Source organism: Dipodomys merriami, unplaced genomic scaffold (genome assembly GCF_024711535.1).
Source record: "Dipodomys merriami isolate MVZ:Mamm:240054 unplaced genomic scaffold, mDipMer1.0.p SCAF_26, whole genome shotgun sequence".
NCBI classification, from domain to species: Eukaryota; Metazoa; Chordata; class Mammalia; order Rodentia; family Heteromyidae; genus Dipodomys; species Dipodomys merriami.
In genome coordinates this window covers 15,563,147-15,589,893 of record NW_027204048.1, presented here as the reverse complement: position 1 = coordinate 15,589,893, position 26,747 = coordinate 15,563,147, and the positions used below count along the sequence as shown (strand labels likewise).

At 37.1% G+C, this 26,747-nt stretch overlaps 1 protein-coding gene across 1 annotated transcript in view; it reads right to left on the bottom strand.

The window, feature by feature from the left end:
- Window positions 1–26,747, bottom strand: part of Tmc1 (transmembrane channel like 1) — a 121,927-nt gene that overhangs the window by 18,567 nt on the left and 76,613 nt on the right. Inside the window, exons 10-15 of the mRNA XM_070035435.1 lie at window positions 25,425–25,567; window positions 19,384–19,528; window positions 18,356–18,550; window positions 15,475–15,654; window positions 15,199–15,360; window positions 11,934–12,062 (exon numbers count right to left, since the gene is read on the bottom strand). Coding sequence (XP_069891536.1) covers window positions 11,934–12,062; window positions 15,199–15,360; window positions 15,475–15,654; window positions 18,356–18,550; window positions 19,384–19,528; window positions 25,425–25,567 — 954 coding nt within the window. The remainder of the gene's footprint in view (window positions 1–11,933; window positions 12,063–15,198; window positions 15,361–15,474; window positions 15,655–18,355; window positions 18,551–19,383; window positions 19,529–25,424; window positions 25,568–26,747) is intronic.

Genomic DNA, 26,747 nt, shown 5'->3' with positions numbered 1-26,747 from the left:
GCCTCTAAACAAAGAACCAGAAAATTATAGTAAAACTTAATGCAGCACAGTTCCTAAGAAGGTGCATAATATGCCAAGAACTACCCAACACCTCTCAATCCTCATTCTCAATATTAATGCACTTAATGCTCCAATTAAATGACATAGATTAACTAGTTGGATCAAAAAGCAAGAGCCATTTATCTGCTGTTTTCAAGAGACACATCTCACCCACAAAACAAATACATTCTGAAAATGAAAGGCTGGAATAAATCTATCAAGTAAATGGACTCCATAAACAGGATGGAGTTGCAAACTTAATATCAGATTTAAATAGACTTCAAATTAAAATAATTACATAGTAATAAAGGGATCTCTCCTACAAGAGGATATAACAAACCTAAATATCTATGCACCAAATGCTGGATTACTGAACTTCATCAAACAAACACTACCTACACTAAAAACACCATAGTTCCAAACACATTGATAGTTGGTGACTTTAACACACCATTGCCACCTCTCGATAGCTTGATATGGCAAAAGCTCAACAGAGAAAACTCAGAACAACAATTGCATAGACAAACTAGACTTAACAGACATCTAAAGAACATTTCACTCAGCAACATCAGAATATATGTTCTTCTTGGCAGACATGGATCATTCCCCCCAAATAGATCACATTTTAGGGCACAAAGCAAATCTCTGCACATTCAGAAATATTGAAATTATCCCCTGCATTCTCTCTGACCACAATGGAATAAATTTAAAGCTCAACACCAAAGCCACCATACAAAATCCTTTTAACACATGGGGACTGGAAAACACATTGATGAATCATCAGTGGGTCATTGAATATACCAGAATGGAAATCGAAACACTTATGATATTTAATAAAAAATGAACACAGAAAATACCAGCTTCTCTGGGACACAGAAAAGTCTGTACTTGGAAAACTTATAGCTCTGAGTGGCTACATCAACAAATTAGACATCTCAAAGCAACAATTTGAGGATGCGCCTTATGCTCTTTAAGAAAGAGCAACAAGCCAAACCCTAACCCAGTAGATGAAAACAGATAATAAAAATTAAATCAGAATTAATTGAATGAGAGTCTAAAAAACATGAGAAAATAACGAAACAAAGAGTTGGTTCTTTGAAAAATATTAATAAAATTGACAGACCCTTAGCAAATCTTACCAAAAAAAGAAGAGACCACACTCAAATAAAATCAGACATGAGAAGGCAAACATCCTGAAAGAGACAAGCAGCAATACTTTGTAAACCTTTATATTAACAAATTTGAGAAGCTGGAAGAAATGGAATAATTTATACTAAATATTGATATACCCAAACTAAACCAAGCAGATTTAAACCAACTAAATAAGCCCATATCAAGTAATGAAGTAGCAATGTCAATAAGAGACCTTCCATCGAACAAAAGCCCAGGACCAAATGGATTCACAACCAAATTCTTTAAGGCCTTCAACAGAAAACTCACGACAATACTCCTCAAACTCTTCAATGAAATTGAAAAGGAAAGTTCACTACCAAACTCATTCTATGAAGCCAGCATAACCCTCATCCTAAAACCAGACATGGACTCATCAAAGAAAACTATAGACTCATTTCTTTAATGAACATTGGTGCAAATCTTCTCAATAAAATTCTGACCAACTGACTTCAACAACTAATAAAAAAACTCATACCTTATGACCAAATGGGATTCATTCCAAGGATGTAAAGCTGACTCAAAATATGCAAATCAATTAATGTAATTCAACACATCAATTTCAATTGATGCAGAAAAAGCATTTGACAAGATCCAACACCCCTTTATGATGAAAGCTCTGGACAAACTAGGAATCCATGGAACATTCCTCAATATAATAAAGGCTGTACATATGTCAAACTACAGCCAGCACTATACTTTATGGCGAAAAGCTAAAGCCAATTCCTCCAAAATCAGAAACGAGGTACAGAAGCACATTCTCTCCACTCCTCTTCAATATAGTATTAGAATTCCTAGCCAGAGCAATAAGGCAAGAGACAAACATAAAGGGGATCCAAATAGAGAAAGAAGAAGTAAAACTCTCCCTTCTTTGCAGATTACATGAGTCCATATTTAAAAACTTCCATAGAGTCTTCTCCAAAGTTACTTGAGCTGATCCAAAACTTTGGCAAAGTAGCACAGTATAAAATTAACTCAAAAAATCAGTCGATTTTCTGTATGCCAACAATGAGAAAAGTGAAACTCAAATCAAGAAAGCAATTCCTTTTGTAATTGCCTCAAAAAAGAAAACCTAGGAATTAACTTAACCAAAGATGTAAAGAACCTCAATGATGAAAACTTTTAAAACCTGAGAAAGGAAATTAAAGCAGATTTAAGGAAGTGGAAAAACCTCCAATGCTCCTGGATTTGTGAAAATGACAATACTGCCAAAAACTATCTACAAATTCAGTGCAATATCCATCAATGTTTAAAAAATCTTTAATGAAATAGAAGCAGCAATCTAAAAATTCAAATGGAATAATAAAAGACCTTGAATAACAAAAACAATCCTTATCAGGAAGAACAGTGCTGGAGGAATATCAATACCAAACTTCAAACTCTACTACAAAGCTATAGTAATAAAAACAGCTTGGTACTGGCACAAGAACAGCCCTAAGGGTCAATAGAATAGAACTGAAGACCCAGAAATGAGCTCACAGACCTATTGTAACCTAATCTTTGAAAAGGGAGCCAGAAAAAACACAATGGAAGAAAGACAGCCTCATTAACAAATGGTGCTGGCAAAATTGGCTACACATGTGTAGAAAACTGAAGTTACATCCTTATATATGACCCTGCACAAAAATCAATTCCAAATGGACCAAAGACGTTTAGGTAAAAGTAGATACTCTGAAAATACTACAAGAAGGAATAAGAGAAGCACTAGGGCTCCTTTGCACAGGTAAAAATTGTCTAATAAAGACACAGAAACACGGTAAATCAAAGAAAGGTTGAATAAATGGGATTGCATGAAGCTTCTGAATGGCAAAGGACATAGTTAGCAAGAGCAATAGAAAATCCAAAGATTGGGAGAAGATCTTCACTAGCCATACAACAGACAAGGGTCTCATCTCTAAACTATACTTAGAGCTCAAAAAACTAAATCTCCTAAAAACAAATCTCCAAAGAAACAACCACCCCACTTACAAGTAGGATAAAGACTTAAAGGGAGAATTCTCTGAACAGGAAATAAAAATGGCCAATAGACACATGAAGAAATGTTCTGTATCTCTGGCCATAAATGAAATGCAAATCAAAACAATATTGAAATTCCACCTCACTCCAGTTAGAATGGTCATTACCAAGAAATCTAATAATAACAGATTCTGGAGAGGATGTGGCCAAAGGGGAACATTATTACACAATTGGTGAGAATGTAAACTTATTCAACCACTCTGGAAAGAAGTATGGAGGTTCCTCAAAAGGCTAAACATAGAGCTCTCCTATGACCCAGCTATCCCACTCCTGGGCATTTACCTAAATGACAACAAACAAGGCCACACTAACACTACCAGCACAACCATGTTCATTGCAGTATTGTTGACCATAGCTAAGATATGGAATCAACCCAGATGCCCCTCAGTAGATGAATGGATCAAGAAAATGTGGTATATATGTGTATGTATATAATGTATGTGTGTGTGTGTGTGTGTGTGTGTGTGTGTGTGTGTATATATATATATATATATATATATATATATATATATAATGCCTCCATCAGAAAGAATGATATTGCCCAATTTGTTAGAAATGGAAAGACTTGGAAAAAATTATATTAAGTGAAACAAGCCAGACCCAATGAAATATAGGTTACATGCTTTCCCTCATTTGTAATAACTAGAATATGTCTATGATATTCTTAGCAAGAGATCACAACAGCCCACTCACTAAGTGCATAGGACCATATATAATGAAGCATATCAAAATGAACTCCAAGAATTGGAAACAAGAGCTTCTTATTATGTTTTGTTTGCAGTTATTTTTATGTTTTTAGTGTTTTGTACCCTTTGTCTTATATATAAGCTTATCTGATCCATGGAAGGGAAAGAGAATCACAGAAACAGCAGGACAAAGGATGACCTAATGTGACAATGATACTCATTAGACACTACATTGGAAATAAACTTTACAACTTGGAAGGGATGGGAATGGGGAGAGGAAAGAAGGAGAAAATGAGGAAGGGGGTAACTATTCAAAAAGAAATGTACTTATTACCTTACTTATGTAACTGCAATCCCCCCTGCTCCTCACTTTCATAATTTCTTACAAATGTGAAGAAAGTTTACCACAAAATAAATACAGAAAAAAAGAAATATAACCAAATTTAAGAAGGTATTGGATTCAAAGCCTATTCTTCGTGTCCTAATTATCACGATCATGCTCAGGACATTAGCACAAAGCCATTCTTCATGTAAACAGCTACTAATAGTACCAACGAGAGATCCTTTGTAAGGATAACCAGATAAAGTTATCCTGCTGATACATAAGTTATCATGGCAGGAAATTTTCTTTCAATGGAAGTTTGTTTCCAATAGCAAGAGAAACACAACTCTATTATACTTAGTTTGAGATGGAGAGGTTAGAGTAGAGGGACTAATTCAGACTTAGAATGTCAGAAGGTGGCCAATATGAAGTAAGACTATGAGAAATGCCTATAAAGGGAAAGATCCTCAGCAAAACCTCAGATATTAATATTTCCAGGTTTACTTCAGCACTTCCATATCCCTAATACAATTCTCAATCCATACACACACATATTCACCCTCACAATCACACACACAAGATAACCTGAGAGAAACTCTGCTTTTTCTAAACCTTAGAACTCAAGAATATTTATGTAATAAAATAGAACAGCTCTCTATTTTATAACTCTCACAAAACTATTTCCAATAGTCAAGTACCTTGTCTCCAAAGTCTCATGAATCCAGTTCCAACTTAATCACTTTTGCCAAAGGCAATAGTGCTTTTCCTTTACAACTGATGCATAAGCTTTTCAGGAAATAACAGGGATTAACAGCAAATATAGCATAGCAAGAATCATTAAGTAGCAAGATAAAACAGTCAAATGATGTCTAATAAAATAATAAATACCTCTGTATAATAGATACAATAATGACAACCCAGAGAATTTCAACATAAATTAATTGAGGACACTGTTAGAAGATACATAAAGTGTTAAATCTATTCTGTTGCTTTTCTAGAATCATAATGCTCACAGAAGGCAAAAATGGTTGGTTGGCAGGTTTTGTTCTAAGATAAGTAATGATAAAAATGTGTCCTTCACAGGAGAAAATATTGCTTCTTAACTGGAGAATCTGAACTTCAATTCTTTCTCCTTTTATGGGAATATTTTGCCCTGGATCATGTACGTTTTTCTCCTAGAGTCCAACATGATCAAAGAACACTTTCAAAAAAAATGCTCCATCAGGTGGCGTATACTGTCTGTGAAGTGGGAATCGTTTTTCTCTGTGTCAGTTCAACAATTAAATCTTCAGCTTCCTTAGAATGATCTCACATTTAATCTACGAAACTATGGAACACAGAAAAAGAAAATTCAACTTCTAAGTTGCTTATTTTCTTTGATCTCTCACAAGTACATAAATCTCTTGAAAGGCATTTGAGATAGTTCATAACTACTGGATAGGAAAACACAAAAGACACCCTTGGGAATGAATCCTTGATCTACATCTTGAAGGAGGAGCAGCTGTAAGAATAAAAGCTTTGATTTTGAAACTTTTCTGATGCAAGCAGGATATGAGAGAGTCCTAACTACCAAGGGTTCTTGTGAGATAGACAATTAACCTGGATCTAAATCTATCACACTTTGCCCTCCCATTTTGCAGCTAGATGAGCTGGGTCAGACGTTTACCTCTCTGGGGGCCTTAGTTTCTTCACAGACAAACTAATAAAATGAAGTGGGTCAAAGGTCAAAGCACATTACAACCTGTAAACCAAATCAGGACTGTCCCAAACATGTGAATAAATAAAATCTTATTTTAAATCTTATGGTAAATAAAATCTTATTGTAATAAAATTTTATTTGGCTGAGCATTTCTTTCATGAAAACAAAAACAGAGCTTACTGGCTACAGAGACCATAGGATTTTCCAAATCTAAAGTATTTTCTGTATGACCCTTTATGATTTCTACAATCCTTTTCTAACCTAGGAATCTAATTGGAACCAGATATTAAAGAATTGGAATTCAATACATCATATATAAAACATAGAACATCCCATTCTAAAAATGAAGCACATGCAAGAGAAAAAAACAACAAAAAAGTGACATATGTGGAAAATTAAATGCTCATTCTTAGGTAGTCTAGAAAAAAACATGAGATTATAAATATATTTTAAAATAGTAAAGCAATATGTCACTACATATAAAGTAATTTATAACATGCTTGTTGACTTGCTTCTACAATAGAAGAAAAAAGGTCAAGGATGTTGGGTAGGGGGAGGTTTTCTTAAAACCTGAGACAATGATGTGATTCAAATAGGAGAAATAAATATTAAGTTCACTAATGGGCACTTCTACCCACACTGTAAGAGGCCAGCCACAAGGGAGCCTATTTGGATTTGGGCAGAGAACAATAGTGAAGGGATTAGATGGTATTTTCTTAATTCTGGACCTTTGTTTGTAGAAGGCCAACATCAGTCAATTGCCCGGAGGGAAGACATACGGTACCCATAGAACTGAAAAAGTCTGGGGAGATCCATTGTCTCCTTGTAAATTCATCTATTTGGAGCAGATTGTCAACCTATGGATATTGTGACATGCAATTCGAGACCTCAGAAAGAATTAATTCTATCGTTGAATGACCTGTCTGGCATTTTTCACACAAACCTCAGTTGCCACAGCTTGAATCACTCTACTTGGAGCTGTGGGGCTGCTCTGGGCTTAGCTTTAGATCATCCATTCTCCAGTGTGGTCTCCAAACCAGAGTCAACAGCACTTTCTGGGGAACTCGTAAGCAAAGTTAATTCTTTGGTTCTGTCCCAGAGTTACTGAATAGAAATGCTGTGTTTTCCCAGGTCGTCGGGAATACACATTCAGCTTGACAACCACTGATGGAAGACAAACCTTAGCTTCATTGACTAGGATAATTCAGCTCTTGGAGCTTTGTACTTGAACCCTTCAAATGGGATCTGTCCACATGTTTGAGTAAAACTTCAAATAAAGATATATTGTCCCTGTTTCCGTGTCTCACACCTTCTAGAAGATAGCAATGTCTTCTGCTGATGGTGTGTTTTGCTATCTTCTTCACTGCTACCTAGTATCTCCATGTTCCCAGTAAGGAGTATGAGTTTATTTTCTAATTCTATATTCCACCTCCTCATCCTAACACTACTCTACTGCAAATAAGCTTGAGTGTAAATGCAATACAGTCCAGGCTCTAGTGGACCGTGCCTATAATCCCAGCGACTCAGAAGGCTGAGATCTGAGGATCTCAGTTCAAAGCCAACCCAGCAAGAAATCCATGAGAGTTTCCGCTTCAATTAACCACCAAAAAGCCAGAAGTGGAGCTGTGGTTCAAATGGTAGAGCACTAGCCTTGAGCAAAATAGTTCAGTGATGGCACCCAGCCCCTGAGTTTGCACACACACACACACACACGCACACACACACACACACACACACACACACAAAACACAAACACAAACAAAACAAGGTAGAAACCTAGTTGTTGGTGGCTGGAAAGGTGGCTCAGTGGTAGAGTGCTTGCATTGCAGGCATGATGCCCTGGGTTCAATTCCTCAGCACCACATAAGCAGAAATAGCCGGAAGTGGTGCTGTGGGTCAAGTGGTAGAGCGCTAGCCTTGAGCTGAAGAGCTGAGGGACAGTGCCCAGGCCCAGAGCTCAGAACCCACAGCCGACAGCAACAATAACAACAACAAAAAACATTGTTGATGGCCCTGAAGTTAATCCGACATGGGTTTAATTTCACATTCTCTAAGTCTCAGTCGTAGGAATAAAATAAAAATAATATCTACCTCATAGCATTGCTGTTAAAGTTACATGAAATACTATACATAGTCTTTTGTGGCATTTCTGAAGCATATTAAGTAATATATAAAATGTAACACTATAATATGGAATACAATGTACTGTGATTGTGATCCACACAGTTTGTGAATCATATGGTATTTATTCATGGGTGATCTTCTGCTCCTTCATGAAGTCTGAGGAAATTTCCCATATTTTCCATTTATATAATTTGAGCAAGGATCTCCTTTCAAAACACAACTGTAAACAAGTTCCTCAGATGTCAGCCTCCTTGAGTATCTAGTATTACAGGTGTGACTCACCAGTAGTCAGCAAACGTTGCCATTTCTAGTACTTAAAAAATGTCATTAAATTTATTTTTTACCAGAATTCCAAAAATAAAATGGATTCATTGTAGAATATCTGGAAAATATAGTAAAGCTAAATATGAAAGTAAAAAGCATGGGTAATTCTACCATGAATGAGAATATTTAAATCAAATAATAATATCAATATTATTTGTGTATAGATAAATAACATACATTTTATATATAATACTATTTATATATTTTCTTTTTCTTTTTTTTTTTTTTTGGTCAGTCATGGGGCTTAACTCTGGACCTGGGCACTGTCCCTCAGCTCTTCAGCTCAAGGCGAGCACTCTACCACTTGAGCCACAGCGCCACTTCTGGTTTTCTGGTGATTTATTGGAGATAAGAGTCTTACAGACTTTTCCTGCCCAGGCTGGCTTTGAACTGTGATCCTCATATCTCAGCCTCTTGAGTAGCTAGGATTACAGGCAGGAGCCACCGGTGCCTGGCTATCTATATATTTTCATACATATAAACATATATTTTTGTGTATATATGTATATGTGTGCACATATACACACAGAACAATAGATAAGCAACATCTACATCCTACACCTCTCTCACACACGCACACACACATTCTCTCTCTTCTTCTCTCTTTCTCTCTCTCTCTCTCATTCTCCTCATCAAAGTTGAGAGAAATTGATCTCTCCTACAGCATTTACCTCTTATGCCTTTGTAGGTATTGAGAGATTATAAGATAGAAGAGCAGTGGAAATGAGGATGCAGATGGGCTATCTTTCCCCCAGAAGACAGTGGGAAGTAAGTGGAAAGTTGGGTCTAATGTTGTGAAGACATCCATTGTGTCCAAAAATAAAAACAAACAGCCCAAGCATCCATGTCTTTATTTAAAATTTCCTAGCTTTTAAAGATCAGCTCATGTACTACTACTACTACTACTACTACTAATAATAATAATAATAATAACAGAAACACAACACTAGGTAGTCAAGCAAAAACTAAAACCCTAAAAACTAAAAACTAAAAAGCCTTTCTAGTTGAAGCCAGCCTACAGGTCCAATTTCCATCCTCTCAGTGGGTTATACTTTCTACATCTCTATTTCTTCCACACAGCCCATTGTACCATTGGGCACACATTGGGTAAGCAATCCATTTACCGGGACAATGATTATATGAGCCACAACCAAAATAAGTCATTCAAAATGAATGTTAAAATCTTGTTTTGATTCTGAGCGTTCCGTCAAAGAGCCTTCCTAAGATAACATGAGAGAAAATTCTTTCTCTAGGACCTAAAACAAAACCTTGTTTCCTGTTCTTTGTAATAACTCAAGAGCTCTGTCAGCACTCAATAAATAATAAATTACAGTCATTTAATTACAGCTTTTATGCATCCAGGTCATGTTATTTTTTACTTCATATTTGCAGTCAAATTTTCTACCATTTTAAGGAGAAAGCAGCAAGGGGATAAAAGACAAACAACAGCCAAGCAATGGTCTAAAAAAGAAATAGAAATGCTGAGTCCGGTGAGGAAAATAGAAATGAAATGAAGCCAGCTGGATATCTCTTAGCAAGCAATGGAGACGCATCACAAGAGGATCTGGGATCTATACCACCACCTCATGTCGTGCACCAAAGGGCATTACCTAAATGGGAGGGAAGCCCTTCCATAAAAAGTGCTAGAGATGAACTAATAAAAGGCACTGTCTCAGAGTCAGATACCCAAAGGATCTACCCCAGAATCTTGTAAACAGTCTTGAATGTAAGACTTGTCCAGAAACTAAGAAACTAGAGAGTATGAGACAAAAGAGATCAGCTGTAAAGGAAAGAAACTGGTGAGAAGAGAAACATCATTAGGTCTAGAACACCAAGCTGGAATAGCTCCATTGGCCGTCACTGGAAAGGGATCTTCCAAAAGGAGAAAGGAGAGCAGTAACATAAAACCAACACTGTAGGTTAACAGCCCTCTCCAAAGGGACAGAATCCTGTCAGAACCAGATCTTTAATGGCTCCAGGAGGTGGAAAATCAAGTTCAACAAGGTACTTAGCACATAACACCAGCTGTGTGACCAGAGAACTTCTGATTCAAGTAATAGAGGTCAAAGATTAGTTTCTCTTTGCAATGCTTTTGTTCTACATGAGAAAGAGAGTTAAACACATTTATTAAAGAATCATCAAATACTGCTACTATATATATATATATATATATATAATGTTTACTATGTATACTATATATCTACACATATATAGTATCTATGTATATATAGTATCATATCTACACATATATAGTATCTATGTATATATAGTATATTTACTATATATGTATGCATATGTATATACAGATATGTGTGACATATGTATACATATACACATATATGTATATATGTATATATACATATATATATACTATATACACATATATATATTCTGTATATATATATATATATATATATATATATATATATATCCAAACTACAGGTTGGACTAGAGATTGCTTCATAGGTTACATTTGATTGAGTAGTCAGGGAAGAGAAGATTTCCATCAGCTGAGTTTTTAATGATGAGAAGGAATCTGCTATGCGAAGTTGTAAGAAGCTCACGTCTTGAGAAAGAGGCAGTAATGACTTCTTGTGGTTGAACATAAACAGCAAAGCTCAAGTCTGCCAGCTTTGTAAAGCAAGAGCAAAGGTTATAATAGATCTCAGAAAGAAAGAAAAGGAGTCGATCATAGAGTGCATGGGAATTTACGCCAAGTGCTTAGGAAGCCGCTGGAGGATTTAGGCAGAGTACTGTCAATTCCCTTCGCTCACGTTTAACTCCAGGATAACTGGGGCCAGTTTCATTTACCAAAAAGAAAAAGAAAGAAGGGGCAGGGGTGGGGAAACAGACTGTAAAAAACCTGGCAATGCATTAGGGCACAGATGATGCTTCCTCCCTTAATAGAGTCTGTGCCAATGGGGTTTAGAGAAACCTGTGTTATTCTATCAAGAAATTAAGCTGCTCCAACCCAAATTTGACGCTACTTAGCAGATCCTTATCAGTAAAAGTCTTGAAACTTCTACACACACACACACACACACACACACACACACACACACACACACTACCAGTGTCTCTTTTAGGCTCTTGTTAGACTGTGAACTTCATAAAGAGAGTGAAATAGTTACTGGATCCTTTTATCTGCGAGTCTACTGCATGGCAACTGACATATGATAATTATCTCGTAGTCTAGGAGAACTCAGAGGAATTAGTGCTTGTACAGTCGATACTCATCTTCCCCTGATTCTAAAGATGCCAGCTTTAAAGGGAGGAGAATGGCAATGAAGCCAAGATTTCCCGAGCTCAACATTTTCACTGGCAGATCACGGGCCATCGCTTTAGCTGTCCTGTGCTGCTTTTTATTCCAATGTTAGAAACTCAAGTATATAGAAACTCAAGTCTGGCCTCTCTTGAATGACAATTGTACTCACTGGTGTTCACTTAAGGACAATCTAACAAGGATATCTCATCCATCAGACCCGGGAGCCCTTCTCTGCATAGCATGTGTAAACGATGAATCCCCAAAGGAAATCTAAAGCATCATACTTACATATCCATATTCCAAATCCCAGCACCAGCAATAATTGCAAAACCTTACAAAACACGCCCTGAGGAAATCACCAATGAGGATTGTGACGTAAGTGGTGAGAACATCAGAAACAGTCAGCCGCACGAATTCCTGAGGAGAAAAGGAGACAGAGACGTCTTCCAACGGCCTTAGTGGTAATGTCAGACTTGTCTTGTTTTGAAAGGCTATCAGCTTGAAGATGACGATGAACACTCAACAGAACTCAAGCAGCATACCTCAGAAGTAAAAAATTATTTGTCTGTATTTTTGTTGGTCTAAAAAGATTCCCTCACCATCTCCAAATTACTATACCAAAGCTTTTCTTCTTACTTTTTAAAATTCGTTTATAACTATGAAACACAAATAAAGTCAACTATGAAAATATTCACTGCAGAGGAATTTTAAGATGCCTAACTGGTACTAAATTGCATATTTAAAATAGGTAAAATGTTTGATGTGAAAATTACATTCCAATACAGTCATTTAAAAAGTGCTAAAAATCCTGATAGGTAATGGGATTTTAAATTTTACAAAATAAGTTAGATGACATGAAATAATTTTTAGCAATGGGATTTTAAATTTTACAAAATAGGATATGTGATATGAAATAATTTTTAGTAAATCACACTATATAGGTAGAAATGATTATGCCTATGGATATGTGTATATATGTGGAAATGAATATGCATATGTGCATGCATGTGGAAATAAAAGTTATGATATGGATTTGAATTTATGAGCAAAGTACATCTATTATGAGTTAGTTAGAGAAGAGGGTCATTATTTCTTCATGGAAATCAGATGACAATAATTAAATGTTAAGAATGAAGATACAATCACACATTTTCCATCATCGTAGCTTGCTTCTGCTATTCTCTTTTTTTATTTCGTTCCAACAATTTATGCTTTAGGATTGAAACATTAAACCAAATAGGTCATAATTTTTCAGAAGTACTAGTGTTCTATGAGTCTTTTGGCTTTCCTTTCTAGCAACCTATCATCTCTCTTCCATAATAACTAGAGAGTTGTCTCATAAGACAGAGGTGCACTTGGTAAAGGGGCATTAGATTAGTTTCTAGCCTTGAACTTCAGAGCTGTGATTCCTAAACTTTCTGCCAATGTGATCTCCTTACAAGTCCACGCACCATTCCAATAACACCTGAAATGTTACTAGCCAATGTTTCTTTTAATTTTAATATACTTTATTTTTTAAATGACTGGAACTATTATAAGTCCACAGTGTTCATCGGCTAGCTATAATGGAAAGACAAGGAACAAAACAAAACATTATTGAAAATGCATAATTCAAAAACTGTCTTAGCATTCATTCTCATTAATTCCCACCAAGAATAGTAGTAGGAGTCTTCTTGGAAGTGATCTCAAAGAAAGAATGATACAGTAACGAAAGAGTGTCCTCTCCCCTCTCCCCCCTCCCTATGGTGACAGCTCGTAACAGTGAGCCTTCACCCTCTGGAGACCTGCACAGGCAGCTCTTTATATTCTTGTGTTGCTCTTCCCTTTGTTCCAACTCACTGGCTTTTGTTCACACCCTCATACTTCACCTTTTTCTATACCAGTGGGCCTTCGTGGTACTAATCGCTCTTAACTCACGTCTTATCTCAGTTTATACTGATTAATAGACATCATTGCAACATTACTAACTAGGAAACCCTCTTTCACCTCTGTTATAAGGCCAGCTCTCAGAGCCCTCATTTTATCTTTGGTTACTATTGTATTTTTGCCTTTTTGTGGGTGTCATTCTTTTACTAATGATCTTCTCTCTCTCCATCCTCCATAGATAATGATTTTTTAATATCTTTAAAATATATCACAGTGCTTGGTGTTTAGCACTTGTTCGATACATATGGAATTAGTCTCAGGTTTCAGGAATATGGAATGAAGAGCTTTGAAGGTAATCTTTCTATCTTCTGCTTCTTGGGTCCTAAATTTATCTCTTCTAAACACACACACACACACACACACACACACACACACACACACACACACACACAAACACATATTTTATTTCATTTATTATTTATCGGTTTCTATAAACATATATGAAATATACATGCCTGAAAAATTAGTTCCTCAATAAGTAAACAGGATGTGACACAGTTTGGGAAATTTTTAAAAGTAAAATCAAAGCTTTTCATTGTAGCATACATTTTGTACTCAGTCTTTAATCATGTATGTTCAGTATCACATCTATTTATTTAATTTTTTCTCATAATTGAAATCACAACTAATTGGCCTTAACCCAGTGAACATGAGATTAAGTTAGACATAATATCAATATTTGTTGAAATGATCTTAGTAAGTACACAGCAAGACGTTATGCTAATAATTTCCCAAAGAGGTTGCGTTACCGCTGAATCTAAATGGTTGTCTAACAGAAGCACTATGATAAATTCAAAATTCTCTGTTCCCAAAGAAAAACTAAAGTCAATTTACTAAATAAATGCACATTACAAATGTTAATAGAATGAGTTAAAACAACACACTTCTCAAAATAAAATCTGAATCTATACAAAAATAAGAGGACCCAAAATGAGTCTTTGTTGGTTTTATTTGATTTGGTTTGTTTTCCCCTGATTAGAAAACAAGCTATATGAAATGTTATTCCTTTTCTCTAGTAAAACACACTACTCTTAGATTAAAGGAATTTACATAATTGTCATGAAAACAAATAAATTAAAACAATATTCCCTCTAAGACTCAATTTCCTCTACGGCTTCAGGGAAAAATCACTATTTTATTCAGTAATTATGATTACTACTAATTCTAGTATTCGTATATGTTCCCCCAAGAAACAACTTTTATTTTGATGTTTTTGGCAAGCAAGTAACACTAAATAGAATTTCTTTGAAATATTAGCTTAAAGCTGTACCTAAATATAGGTGCGTTATTAGAAAATAAGCAGAGAGTACAAATTTCTTCAGACCATTTCAAGCAATTGTCCTTTTAATGTATCACACACACACACACACACACACACACATAAAGGTAGACAAGAATACTGATATTATATGCAAATAAAACACTGTATTGTATACAATATATATAAATAAATATATATATATATATTTGTTTCAGGGAATGAGTATGAGGATTGCATGAATTAATGTATATGAAATGCAGAGATAGAAAATGCAGGGTACTCAATAAAACTGAGCTGTTTCATTCATAAACAACCTGCTCTTTTATTCCCACCTGCTGATGGCATATTCTGTCTTCATAAAATTACCTGTCCCACCATTGTTTCCCAGCAGGGTCCTCGTGGTACATCTGCAGGATGCACGTAAAAGGGAGGCCCGGTGGTATTCCCTGAGAGGGATGCGTTGTAGGCCTTGATCATGTTGGCCTCCCACAGTGTGATATTGGCCTTCACATGCTTCTCTTCTTCAATCTACAAAGCAGAGGTGGGAGAAGAAATCAGACAAGACAATTTCCAAAGGCAGTTCTAGCAATCTCAAGACTAAGTCATTCACTGGTGGCAAGGACATTCCAGACAAAGACTCACCTTGTTGTTAATCTCATCCATCAGAGCAAGAATAAAAACATACAAGTTGCCTAAAAGAAGAGCGAAAATGCGTCCCAGAAGCCATTTCAGAGCAATGAGAGGATGATAATCTTCCAGTTCAGCAAATAAGTCAAACAGCGTTGGACAGAACATTCCCAGGAGAGACATAACCATGTTCATCTACCAGGAAACACAGGGAATGAACCAGGTTAACGAGATTTTAGAAATTACTATGGTTTTCCTCAGAATTTGGGGGGCTTTTCCACTAGGTTCCTATGATCTTTTATGCAATGGAAAAAGACTTTTAGAATTTAATCTCAATAAAGCAATAAAGACCATATTCCACTCACATTCACAAGATGTATATGTGTATGAGATTGCATATGCGCCAGTAAAAATGATTTGTCTCCTTCTATAGTGAGGGATAAAATTTACATCGCTTTCTTCCCAGGGAACACATCTTGTTCTCCATGGTAACTGATTGTGATATGATGATGTGCTTCATGGTGAGTGAAAACAAATAGAAAATGATCTGCTTATGAAGAAGGTCCAAACTGGGAATACTAACTTATCAAACACCAGCACATGAATTCGTTTAATCAGCTACAATGGACAAACTCTTTAAAATTGCCTTAGGACTAGATATTGAAACTTAGGGAATTCAACTTTTGAGAGAGAGAGAGAGAGAGAGAGAGAGAGAGAGAGAGAGAGAGAGTAACAAAAAGAGAATATATATATGTATATGTATATGTATATGTATGTGTATTCCACTATTGGGCATCTTTTTATTGTATTATTATACTAGATAAGATTAAAAAAACACCACAGAACATAGGCTAGTTTTATAATGAAGAAAAAAAGCTTTCAGGTAACTCTGTGTTTTCTCCAAGTTTTTGGCTCAAATTGTCACAACTGAACATTTTCCATTCTTTTCCCTGAGTATTTATACTTGGAAAGATTATATCTACCAGACTATCCTTAGAAAGTAATTGCTATTACTTTTTATTAAAAGCATCCTATCATTATGGTCAACAAGATATAAAACTCATCCTGGCATAATATTAAATCGGCTTGAAATAATTTTAGCCTCACACACACACACACACACACACACACAAAACAGCAGATGCTGTGCAATTGAGCATAAGGCAAATTTAAATTTTGTTTCATTAGATTTATAAAATTGTTCATGAGTCCCCATTATTTTCTAAGTTTGCCTCTAGGATTCAGGGGTTTCTAAATTCGACGTTCGACAAGTTCCTGTAAAGGATGACCCTTTTAATGATAATCACATGCATCCATCAACAAGGCTCATTTATCCTAAAATAGTATCAATATAAACTAAGGACCAAAGCTCCCTAATAAACTTCCCTATGAATAATATTACAATTATAAGAGAGAATGTTGAAAGCAAGCTTGGTAAATGCTTTGAGTTCAAGTTAAAAAAAATCCATCTTCTTGGGCTGGGAAGGTGGCTCAGCGGTAGAGCGCTTGCCTTGCATGCATGAGGCCCTGGGTTCGATTCCTCAGCACCACATAAGCAGGGGAAAAAAGCCAGAAGTGGTACTGTGGCTCAAGTGGTAAGAGTGCTAGCTTTGAGCTGAAGAGCTGAGGGACAGCGCCCAAGCCCAGAGTTCAGGCCCACGACCAGACCCCCCCCAAAAAAATCCATCTTCTGGACAAAGGGTGAACAAATGCAGCAATGGTACCCACTGGACACTACATGGGAGATGAACTCTACAACTTGTGGGTGGGACTGGGAGGGAAAAACTGGGAGAGAGCGAGGGAAGGGGTGACACTGTCCAAAAAGAAAAGTACTCAGTACCTGATGTACATTACCTTTATAATAACAATATTTTTAAATCCTCCTTCTTCCTGACTTACTTTCCATTACACATCGGATGTTATAGTCTCTTAAATGTATGGTTCCTCATTTCTATTGCTGCATATAAATACCTAGATTTTTTTTTTCAATTTGGAGCTTTTCCATATGTAGCCTATAGCATTGCTTCTCTGAGACTTTGCTAACATATTCTACATTCATGGAGATTATTCTTAATGTTTAATTTTAACAATTTCCACGAAGCTCTGCAGATGTTTCCTTGTGGGAACTCTATGCTTATCACAAACTGAACCTGAATCTGCATAGACTTTAAATATGCTCAAATTCAAAATCATGTTCCATTGTATACTAGAACACGTTAAGAGAGAGGCCATGTCCTAGCAGGAACTCATGACCAATGGAGTCCAGATTCTAAATTTCTGCCTCTCACCTCTTATGGTGACACAATCAATGGGCGGAGCCTGAGGGATCACTTGACAAAGAGCTGGCCCTCTTACTGACTAACATTATAGAACAATTGTCAGCTTTGGGGAGAAAGAGACAAGGGCGTGCTGTTCAACTTCCCAAGCAAAGAAGAAACAAATGAAAACCCAGACTTGCCCATAGTTGGCAAGCAGTGTGAATGCTTCCAGTGAAATGAATATAGGAACCAAGGGCAGGAAAGTAGCTGTTGAAGAATTAATCTTTCAGTGGCAGATCCAAGATCTTTGGAGAAAACAACATGGCTTCCTGGAAATATAGTTGGCCTCCTAACACTGTGACTCTAAACCCGATTGCTGCTCAGTCTCATCCCATCTGTAAAATAGTGCTGGCACTCCATCCTTTCTAATATCTATTTGGAGTCTAATCTTCCATCACATCCAAAAGTGAAAGACAGTACAGATTAGGAGACAGGAAATGTGCATCAAGCAGGGTTAGCCACAGAAACAGGATGGAGGGTAGATAGCACAGCCTCATCTAGAGTTTCGCCTTCGACACACAGCCCTCCCAATAGCCCATGTCAGGTTCGAAGCACGTAAAAAGCATGCAGAGACGAACTTCATTTTTCTCCCACCACCCCAGGGTGTCAGGATCTTGCTGTGCAAATTCCTGGGATCGTTTCACGGCCCAAAAGATGAGGTAGCCACTGGCACCGAGTGTCAGAAACACAAAGAAGTTAGCCAGAAATCTCAGGAATCTGATCAGATGGACGTTTTCTTCTACTTGGGCGGCTCTTTCTTCTGTGATAGCTTCCTGTACCCGGTAAAGCAGAATTAAAAACAACAACAACAACAACAACTTTAGTTAGGGAGAGTACTGTGAACTCCGCAGTGTTAGAACTAAACATTTACACTAAATTTAATATTCAAACCCCAAGGCAATATTACCCATCAGCCCTGGCAAAGAAGAGAAAGAAGCAAAGATGCTGGCAAACAAAATGAACACTGAAATGGGACAATCTGCATTCTTAAAAATAATCGTGTTTTCAAGGAGAGGATCAACGGGGGAGTGGGAGAGGAAGAAAGAAAGGAAGGATGAGAGCTGTTCTCATCTTCAATGTGCACGTGCGGAATGGTACTAGGGTGTCTGAGGAGATGGGTGAGGATGGGATATTTGGGGAAGAGGTGACATTGGTCAAGATGCCTTGTGCTCAGAAGCTGACATGTTGAAATGAAACCTTTCTGCACAGCTACTCAAAGATAATGAAAAATAAATGAATAAAAATAAAAGACACCCTCCACCATGTATGTATGTAACGCTGTATAATAAAGCTTTATAATCATTTTATATGATGAGCTCAGGGTGTGCTTGTAGATAATTCGTAAGGATCCTTCTTCTATTATTCAACTTTATCTTATTCTGATTACTGGTGGTCTCCTGTTTTAACCGAACAACACTTTTAAAACCAAATGTAGCGGTGAAAAGGACACGCTGGATATTTCCAGGTCGTCATCAGAGCCAGAAGGCAGACACGTGAGTTCACCCATTTCTAACTGTCAAATCCTTTGCCAGGTAGCGCACATGCAGTACCTCCAAGGTTACTCTTTAGAAAACAAGGAACAGACTCCCGAGCTTTGTCTCTTTACCTTAAAGTTCATCGTGATGGAATTGAATTTGTTGTCAGCTGTTTCGGGGTTGCCTATGAGGTAGTCCCAGCTGCAGAAGACCTTCCAGCTGAAGTTGAAAGTATTGTCATCGCCACCTCCGTCGTCACCAATGTTTTTGGTCATCCTGTCAAGACAGGGAGTTAACCCTTGTTCACAGGCGCATAATCTGTATTAGTCTTTCCTATCCCTCCTCTCTCTCCTCTTCATTTGAAGCAGTTTTGATTACAAGATTACCTTTATGCCATTTTCATACTATATTTAATGTGCTTCTAAAGTATTCACCTCTTAGTATCATCGTGTGTGTGTGTGTGTGTGTGTGTGTGTGTGTGTGTGTGTGTGTGTGTGTGTGTGTGTGTGTGTGTGTGTGTATACTTGTCCTGGAGCTAAAATGCAGGGCATGAAAGCTGTCACTGAGCTTTTTTGCTCAAGGCTAGTGTTCTACCACTTGAGACACAGCTCTACTTTCAGTTTCTTCTTCTTCCTCCTCCTCTTCCTCCTCCTCCTTCTTCTTCTTCCTCCTCCTCCTCTTCCTTCTCCTCTTCCTCCTCCTTCTCCTTCTCCTCCTTCTCCTCCTGCTCCCCCTCCTATTTCTTCTTCTTCTCCTTGAGTATTTTGTTGGAGAATGAAAGTCTCATGTACGTTCCTGCCTGGGCTGGCGTCCAATTTCAATCCTCAGATCTCAGCTTCCTGAGTAGCTAGGATTACAGGCATGAGCCACTAGTACCCGGCCTGGTATCTTCTTTTTTGCCTTCCTCTCATCTATTAATTCCTCCTCTAAACAATTACCCTTTTAAAACCATGTCACATTATCGTTTTTTAGGTCTAGATTCCTCATAGGCTGGAAAACATGCAATATTTGTCTGTGAGTTGGGCTCAATTATACAGAAATATGAAATTATTCTGTTTAACTGTTTATAGAAAAGTGGGTGGGATTAGAGAACACCATGTTAAGAGACATAAGCCAGGCTCAGAAAGACTTGTGTGCAATCCTAATGCAAATTGGTTACATATATTCAAATACGAATTTAATTTTTTGCTTTTATATATTATAGTGCATTCATTATAGATTTATTTCAATGGTTCGAAATTCAACATACTGCACATCTTTTTTTCCTCTCTCACTGTAAATTAAATTTTACAATGCACCTATTATGAAATGATTCCATATGTGTTCTTTTTTTTTAATAGTGACCTGAGACCAAAAGGAGGAAGAAGAGCAGTAACATAAAACTAACACTGTAGGTTAACAGCCCTCTCCAAGAATATCTAAATCCCTGTACCTTTAGCCATACTTTGTATGGATGCTTATATATTCTTTTGAAATTTATTTGTTCATTTTGAGATGTTTGTTTCCTTACTAGGAAGCCCAGGTGGTCCTGGAACTTCTGAGCTTCCTACCTTCACTTCCCTAGCATTGGGAGTACAGACACGCACTGCCAAAGTTCATATATTCTATACAGCCTAATAGGTTCTGAGAAATACCTCAACACAATTATTCCTTTCATCCGTCTCCTATGTTACCCCTTGAAAAGGTTAATGTCACAAATTTTCATACTTGTTCTCATCAAAGCTTAGCAAGTGATCAGGCAGTTACTCATTTTCTCTTTCTTACACCTGAGCAGGTTGAGTCTCCAAGTTATAAAGTCATTTCCTGGATCTTATCTAGCAATAACCAGGCAGACACATCAACATCTCAGGCTCTCCACCTTTATTCCACATCCAAACTAGGACGTCAATGAGGAATGCTAAACTACATACATGTCTCTCTTTTTTTTTTTTTTTTTTTTTTTTTGGAGTTTCGAAAGGATCAGAACCAGCTAGTCCTTATCATGAACCGAGGGAGAAAATTGTTTATTTGATAAACATGGCATTGTCACTGTGCAAAGGGCAGAGCCCCAAATAGAAATGCCCACTTGGCAGATAAGTGATTAATGGATCTCTATTACAGCGTTTTATAGCTGAAGATAACCTCTGACAGAAGGAGCCTTAGCTAGAGGCAAACTCGAACTCTCTGACATATGAAAATCACATGAAAAAAGATAAAATACTGAAAATAACAAAGGAGGATGGCAAAGATAAAGCTGCTCACACACGTTTTTATGGAGGTTTGGACCAGACACAAAGTCTTCCACGTACAGCTCTACTTCTTATCTAAAAGAGCACAAATGTACCCACATATCATGTTTTTCCTTTTTCAAAGGGGTTATAGTTCTGAACTGCTTTATCTATGAAAATAATCTCAATATATCATTTACTTTGACAGAGCTGTCAGGGAAGGTAATTTATGCTATTACCTAACATTTCTATATTGAACTTTTTTGCCCTGAACTTCAAGTCTACCCTGTTATTTACACGCTGGCATCATCTGGTTATTTTATGATGCATGGAAGTTTATAAATATATATATATATATATATGTATATACATGTATATATATATGTATATGTATATATATGTTCTTATGGTGCATGGACATTTTGAATAAATCAAATAAATTCCTCTTTAAAATCCTAAATCAACTCTGATACTTTCAGATAGCCTTTAAGAGAAGTTAGGAAAAAGAAGAGAATTCTGAGGAAGGTAAGAAAAGAAACTCTTTAGAATCTGACAGAATAAGACATAAACACACACACACACACACACACACACACACACACACAGAGCAAATCGTTGAATGGATGATACAAATTATCATGTGCTGATTTCTTCACAGAAAAAAAAACAGGCAAAGAATAACACAAAAATATAGAGGCATAGTACATTGGTTAAAACTACTGGTCAATCTTTGTAGTCTGTTTCCTAGCTGAGAACCATAAGAAGAAAGACTTTTTAATTTCATTCGCTGTTAAATTCCCAGATACTAGGAGCTACCTAGAATTCCTATCAGAGGTTCTCCATATATAGTTATTTAATGAATGAATAAAGCTGCTTGAGTTGTACACAAAAACACCACTTGGAAAAACTCCACTAAATAAGTAAAAATATCATAAATAGCTTTTACCTGAGACATAGCATACATGATTGCTGTGCTATTGTTACTCAGACGGACGCTGTGATGGGTTTTCACAGAATCCCCTCACTTTACAAACCACTATTCCTAGTTCATGTTCCCATGAAGAAAGATCCTCAGACTACAGTTGATCACTGTGGATTCAGAAATGGACTGTGGTGATTTCATGTTTTCCTACCTCACTGCTTTTCTACCCTAAACATTAAGTGTATTCTGTTGTTGGTGATTCTTTTTTCATTTTGAAGGGGAGGCATGCTATTCCATAAACTATTATAGGTTCTAAAATTTGCCATTTGCGATATCTAACATTGTCATCTTCTGTGAAAATATCCCTGAAGAGTAAAAATATTGGACTTAGATCAATGAGGAGCTCTGATTGGTTAATCAGACAAAAGATAGTTTATTTGTGGGTGGGACTGAAGAGGCCGATACCACATCTACAGTTGTCTCACCTTTGTAATCCTCACCAGCAGCATGTGTTTACTGAGTCCCAAAAATATGACTAGTAGCTAGGTGTGCCTACAAATTCAAAGCCATGGGTTCAAACCTCAGTACTGAAAAATAAAGTGCATAGAGTAATACACATCAGGTTACAATGACTTTATTCTCTCCCCCCCCCAAAAAAAATATAAAATTTCATTAATAGAGATTAGGGATTTAGGTCAGTGGAGAAGCACTTGCCTAGCAAGTGCAAGTTCCTGAGTTTGAGCCTCAGCTCTGAAAAATAATCAATAATGATTTTATAATGATTGCATCTTGAGAAGGTATTATTTTTGGAAGATATTATTTTTGAATATCATGCTAAGGGCATGATATTCAACCTTGTTTATATTTTTATATGGTTACAAGAAATTTTTAAATCCTATATTTGTCTTGTCTTGTACCATCTTGCTCGGGATATGTTAAGTTTATCCGAGAGGAAACTGTATTAAGCACAAATTTATTAATGTATCTATGAATGCACAACCGCATACTCGTTTGTGGTGATCTTCTTTTGTGCAGCTCTGGGAATTAAACCCAGGAAGAGTGTACCACCACCCTGACTCTATGCTCTAAGAATATTAACATTTTTAGAATAGGCTAACAATATCCCCACAAACTTCAATTCATGTATCATAAATAACCCCCTGAGGGGTGTTGCAAAATTCCCTCTGCTGGTTAGAGGACAGTCAGGTAGAAAGTCAGTGAGACATTATCTCCAAGAACAAGCCAGGTGTTATGGTGTGGTATGGTATGCCTATAACCCCAGGTGTACAAGAAGCATAGGTAGGAAGATTATGGTCTGAGGCCATCCTGGCCAAAAAGTACAAAAGGGTTAGGGACATAGTTCATAAAGGAGAGCACCTGCTAAGAGGTACAAAGCCCTAGTTCAGACTAGTTCCACCAGAGAGAGAAACAGAGATAGAGACAGAGGCAGAGGCAGAGAGACAGAGATAGAGAAAGAAAGAGCAGGAAAAAGAGGAGGAGGAGAAGGAAAGGAAGAGAGGAGAGGGGGGAAGAAGGGGAGACAAGGAGGAAAAGAAGGAGAGAGGAAGGTGGGAGAGGAGAGAAGGGGAGAGGAGAGGAAAGCAGAAGACAGAACAGTGGTTCATTAGTGATCATTAAAAACACTATCTGGCACAGCTCAGTGATGGCTTGCCTATGGCTTCACATTCAGGAGGTATTAGATTCCATTCTCATCCTCTCTCTCTCTCTCCCTCTCTCTTTCTCTCTCTCTCTCTCTCTCTCTCTCTCTCTGTGTGCGTGTGTCTCACACACACACACACAAACACACACACACACACACACACACACAGCTGAGTACAGTAATTAGATGTGCAAACACATTCTAAAGTCCATGAACACTAAAAGAGTAACACAGAAATGACACATGATACATAACCCAGCCATAGAAATGGTGCATCTCATTTTTTTATTCCAGTCAAAAAAAATGGTCCAAAGACCAGAAAATAGTGTAGACTTTGTTTTTTACAGTTTGGTTGTTCTTTATCAGATGAACAAGATATTTTGTATCTTAGATTTCTGATTACATTTGGACCAGTTAAGAATATTTTGGATATGTGTTCTTAATGAAGACTTTTTTCAAGTCCTGAAAAGATTCTTGAAATGAAATCTGACATTTTTCTTTGAATGAGCAAGCAAATGAGGTAAAGATAGAATGCAAGACATGTCCCAGAGCACCCCTGCTTTGCCTAAGTGGATATCTTAACCCTTCTTAGGCTCTAAGACAGAAAATATGCCCACACGGAGGCAAAATGTTTGGTTTAAACATCAAAACAGAGTTCATGGTATCATGACTGTATGCACAGCCAAAAGAACAGGGCCCTTAATTGAGATATTACAGCTCTTCTCCTCATCTGGTTCAGAAAATTAACTGAAAAATGGTTTTCTTTTATAGTCCCAAATAACTGTGGTAGGTTTTGGCAGTGTCTTTATGTAATCAATGTCCCAGTGAAATTCTTTCCTCTACTCCAATAAATCCTTTCCCATGACAAACTATGATTATATAGTTGATTTCAATAATCTCACGGGGTCTTGTTCATTTTTGTCAACTTAAAAAGCTAAAGTTTTGTTTGTGGATGAGTGATTATATACTGGCTTTAAAAGAAATTAACAGAGAATGCATTCTGCCTACTGAGCTGATGCTGCTTCACAAGGTTTTTTGCATGCAAGAGGTGGGGAGCTTCTCCCTTGTCTTGGCACCCTTGATTGATACCTTGAATACAAAAAGGCCCTTTGCAAAAATGTGCAGTTCTTAAAATACAAGATAGGCACCATCATCCTAAGCCCCCAAAGGTGACTCAAAGGTCTGGGTTCTTCTTCAACCCTTTTGCTTTGGAGAATATTACTGTCCAGCATTTGTACTGATATTAAAACTACATTTCATCTCTCCAAGACTGTGCAAACACTAGACGTGACATAAGAACAAACTTATATCCAGTTCTCAAATAAGCTCCCCCTTTGATTCCAGGAATCACTGTGTATTTCCCAAGAGACACGTAAAACTTACGCTTTGAGGACAACCAGAAAGCTGTATCCGATGCACATGATCCCCACCAGGAAATAAGACAGGGGAAGTCTGAAGTTCAGCCATCCGATCGTTCGTTTATTGTCATAGTAGCCATAAAAGAGGATGGAATATTGTGCCAAACCCTAAAATCCAACAATAAAACCACTTAGCAGATACCGCAAAGAGAAACTCAAAGGACAAGAGAGCCTGGAGAGGAAGAACAAGATGACATTTCTTTTCAAATATGGGGTCACCTGTCTGACAGCAGCCCTAGTTTTTGTTCCACACTGTGAAGGTTTCGGCTGTCACAGCTTCTTGGTTTACATGAAATTCAGTGACTTGTAAGTAGACAACATTTTAAACCAAGCCCAGGCTTGCTCCACCGTGACAAACCCATTGATTTAAACATCAAAACAGAGTTCATGGTCGCATTCGCTTTACAGTGTTGAAAGCTGCTTAATACGGTCAGGGAGGAAATTCGTGTCAGAAAAATGATGTAGCAGGTTCCCTTTTCCAATCAACTGAGCCATAATTAAAGCAATTCTACAAAGTGGGAGAAAGAGAAAGAAGGGGTAACATTGTCCAAAAGAAGTAATGTACTCATTACTTGACTTATGAAATAGTAAACCCTCCAGATAACACCTTCATAATCACAATAAAATGATATTAAAGATAAAAGAGCAGTCCTCCTTCAACACAGAGGTTGTGTCTCAACTCCAATTTATTAGAAATGCTAAGTACTCAGGAGCATACTGGAGGCTGAGATCTGAGGATCTGCATCAGAAAGTCTATGCAACTCTTAACTCCAACTGATCACCAAAAATCTAGGAGTAGAGCAGCGGCTTCTTTGGTGAAGCAACTAGCTTTAAACATAAAAGCTCAGGAACAGAGCCCAAGCCCTGAGTTCAAGCCCCAGGACCAGTACAAAGACAACCAGATGAGATGACATTGGATCTTCCATTCCTAAAGACTATAACAGCATTTTCTCTAATAAGCATGTCCATTGATATATTGTGTTTTCTTTCCTAAACATTACTTGCCAAGAGTTACCATTTCCCAAAGCCTCCCGAGAAACTCCTGTTCATACAGATAATACCAGCATATTTCGTTGTTTCCTCTTCTATGGTGTTTACCTCTCACACACACATACCCTCTGTTTTTCACTCATCAATATTAACACATGGTGTCCACATTACCATACAGCCGCTTCCATCTCCTCTCTGATTTCTCTCTGACAATCGTTTCATATTATTGTGCTTCATAAAATGAGAAGACAATAACTTGCCAATTTGAGAGATTCTCTTAAGATCAGATGACTCAAAC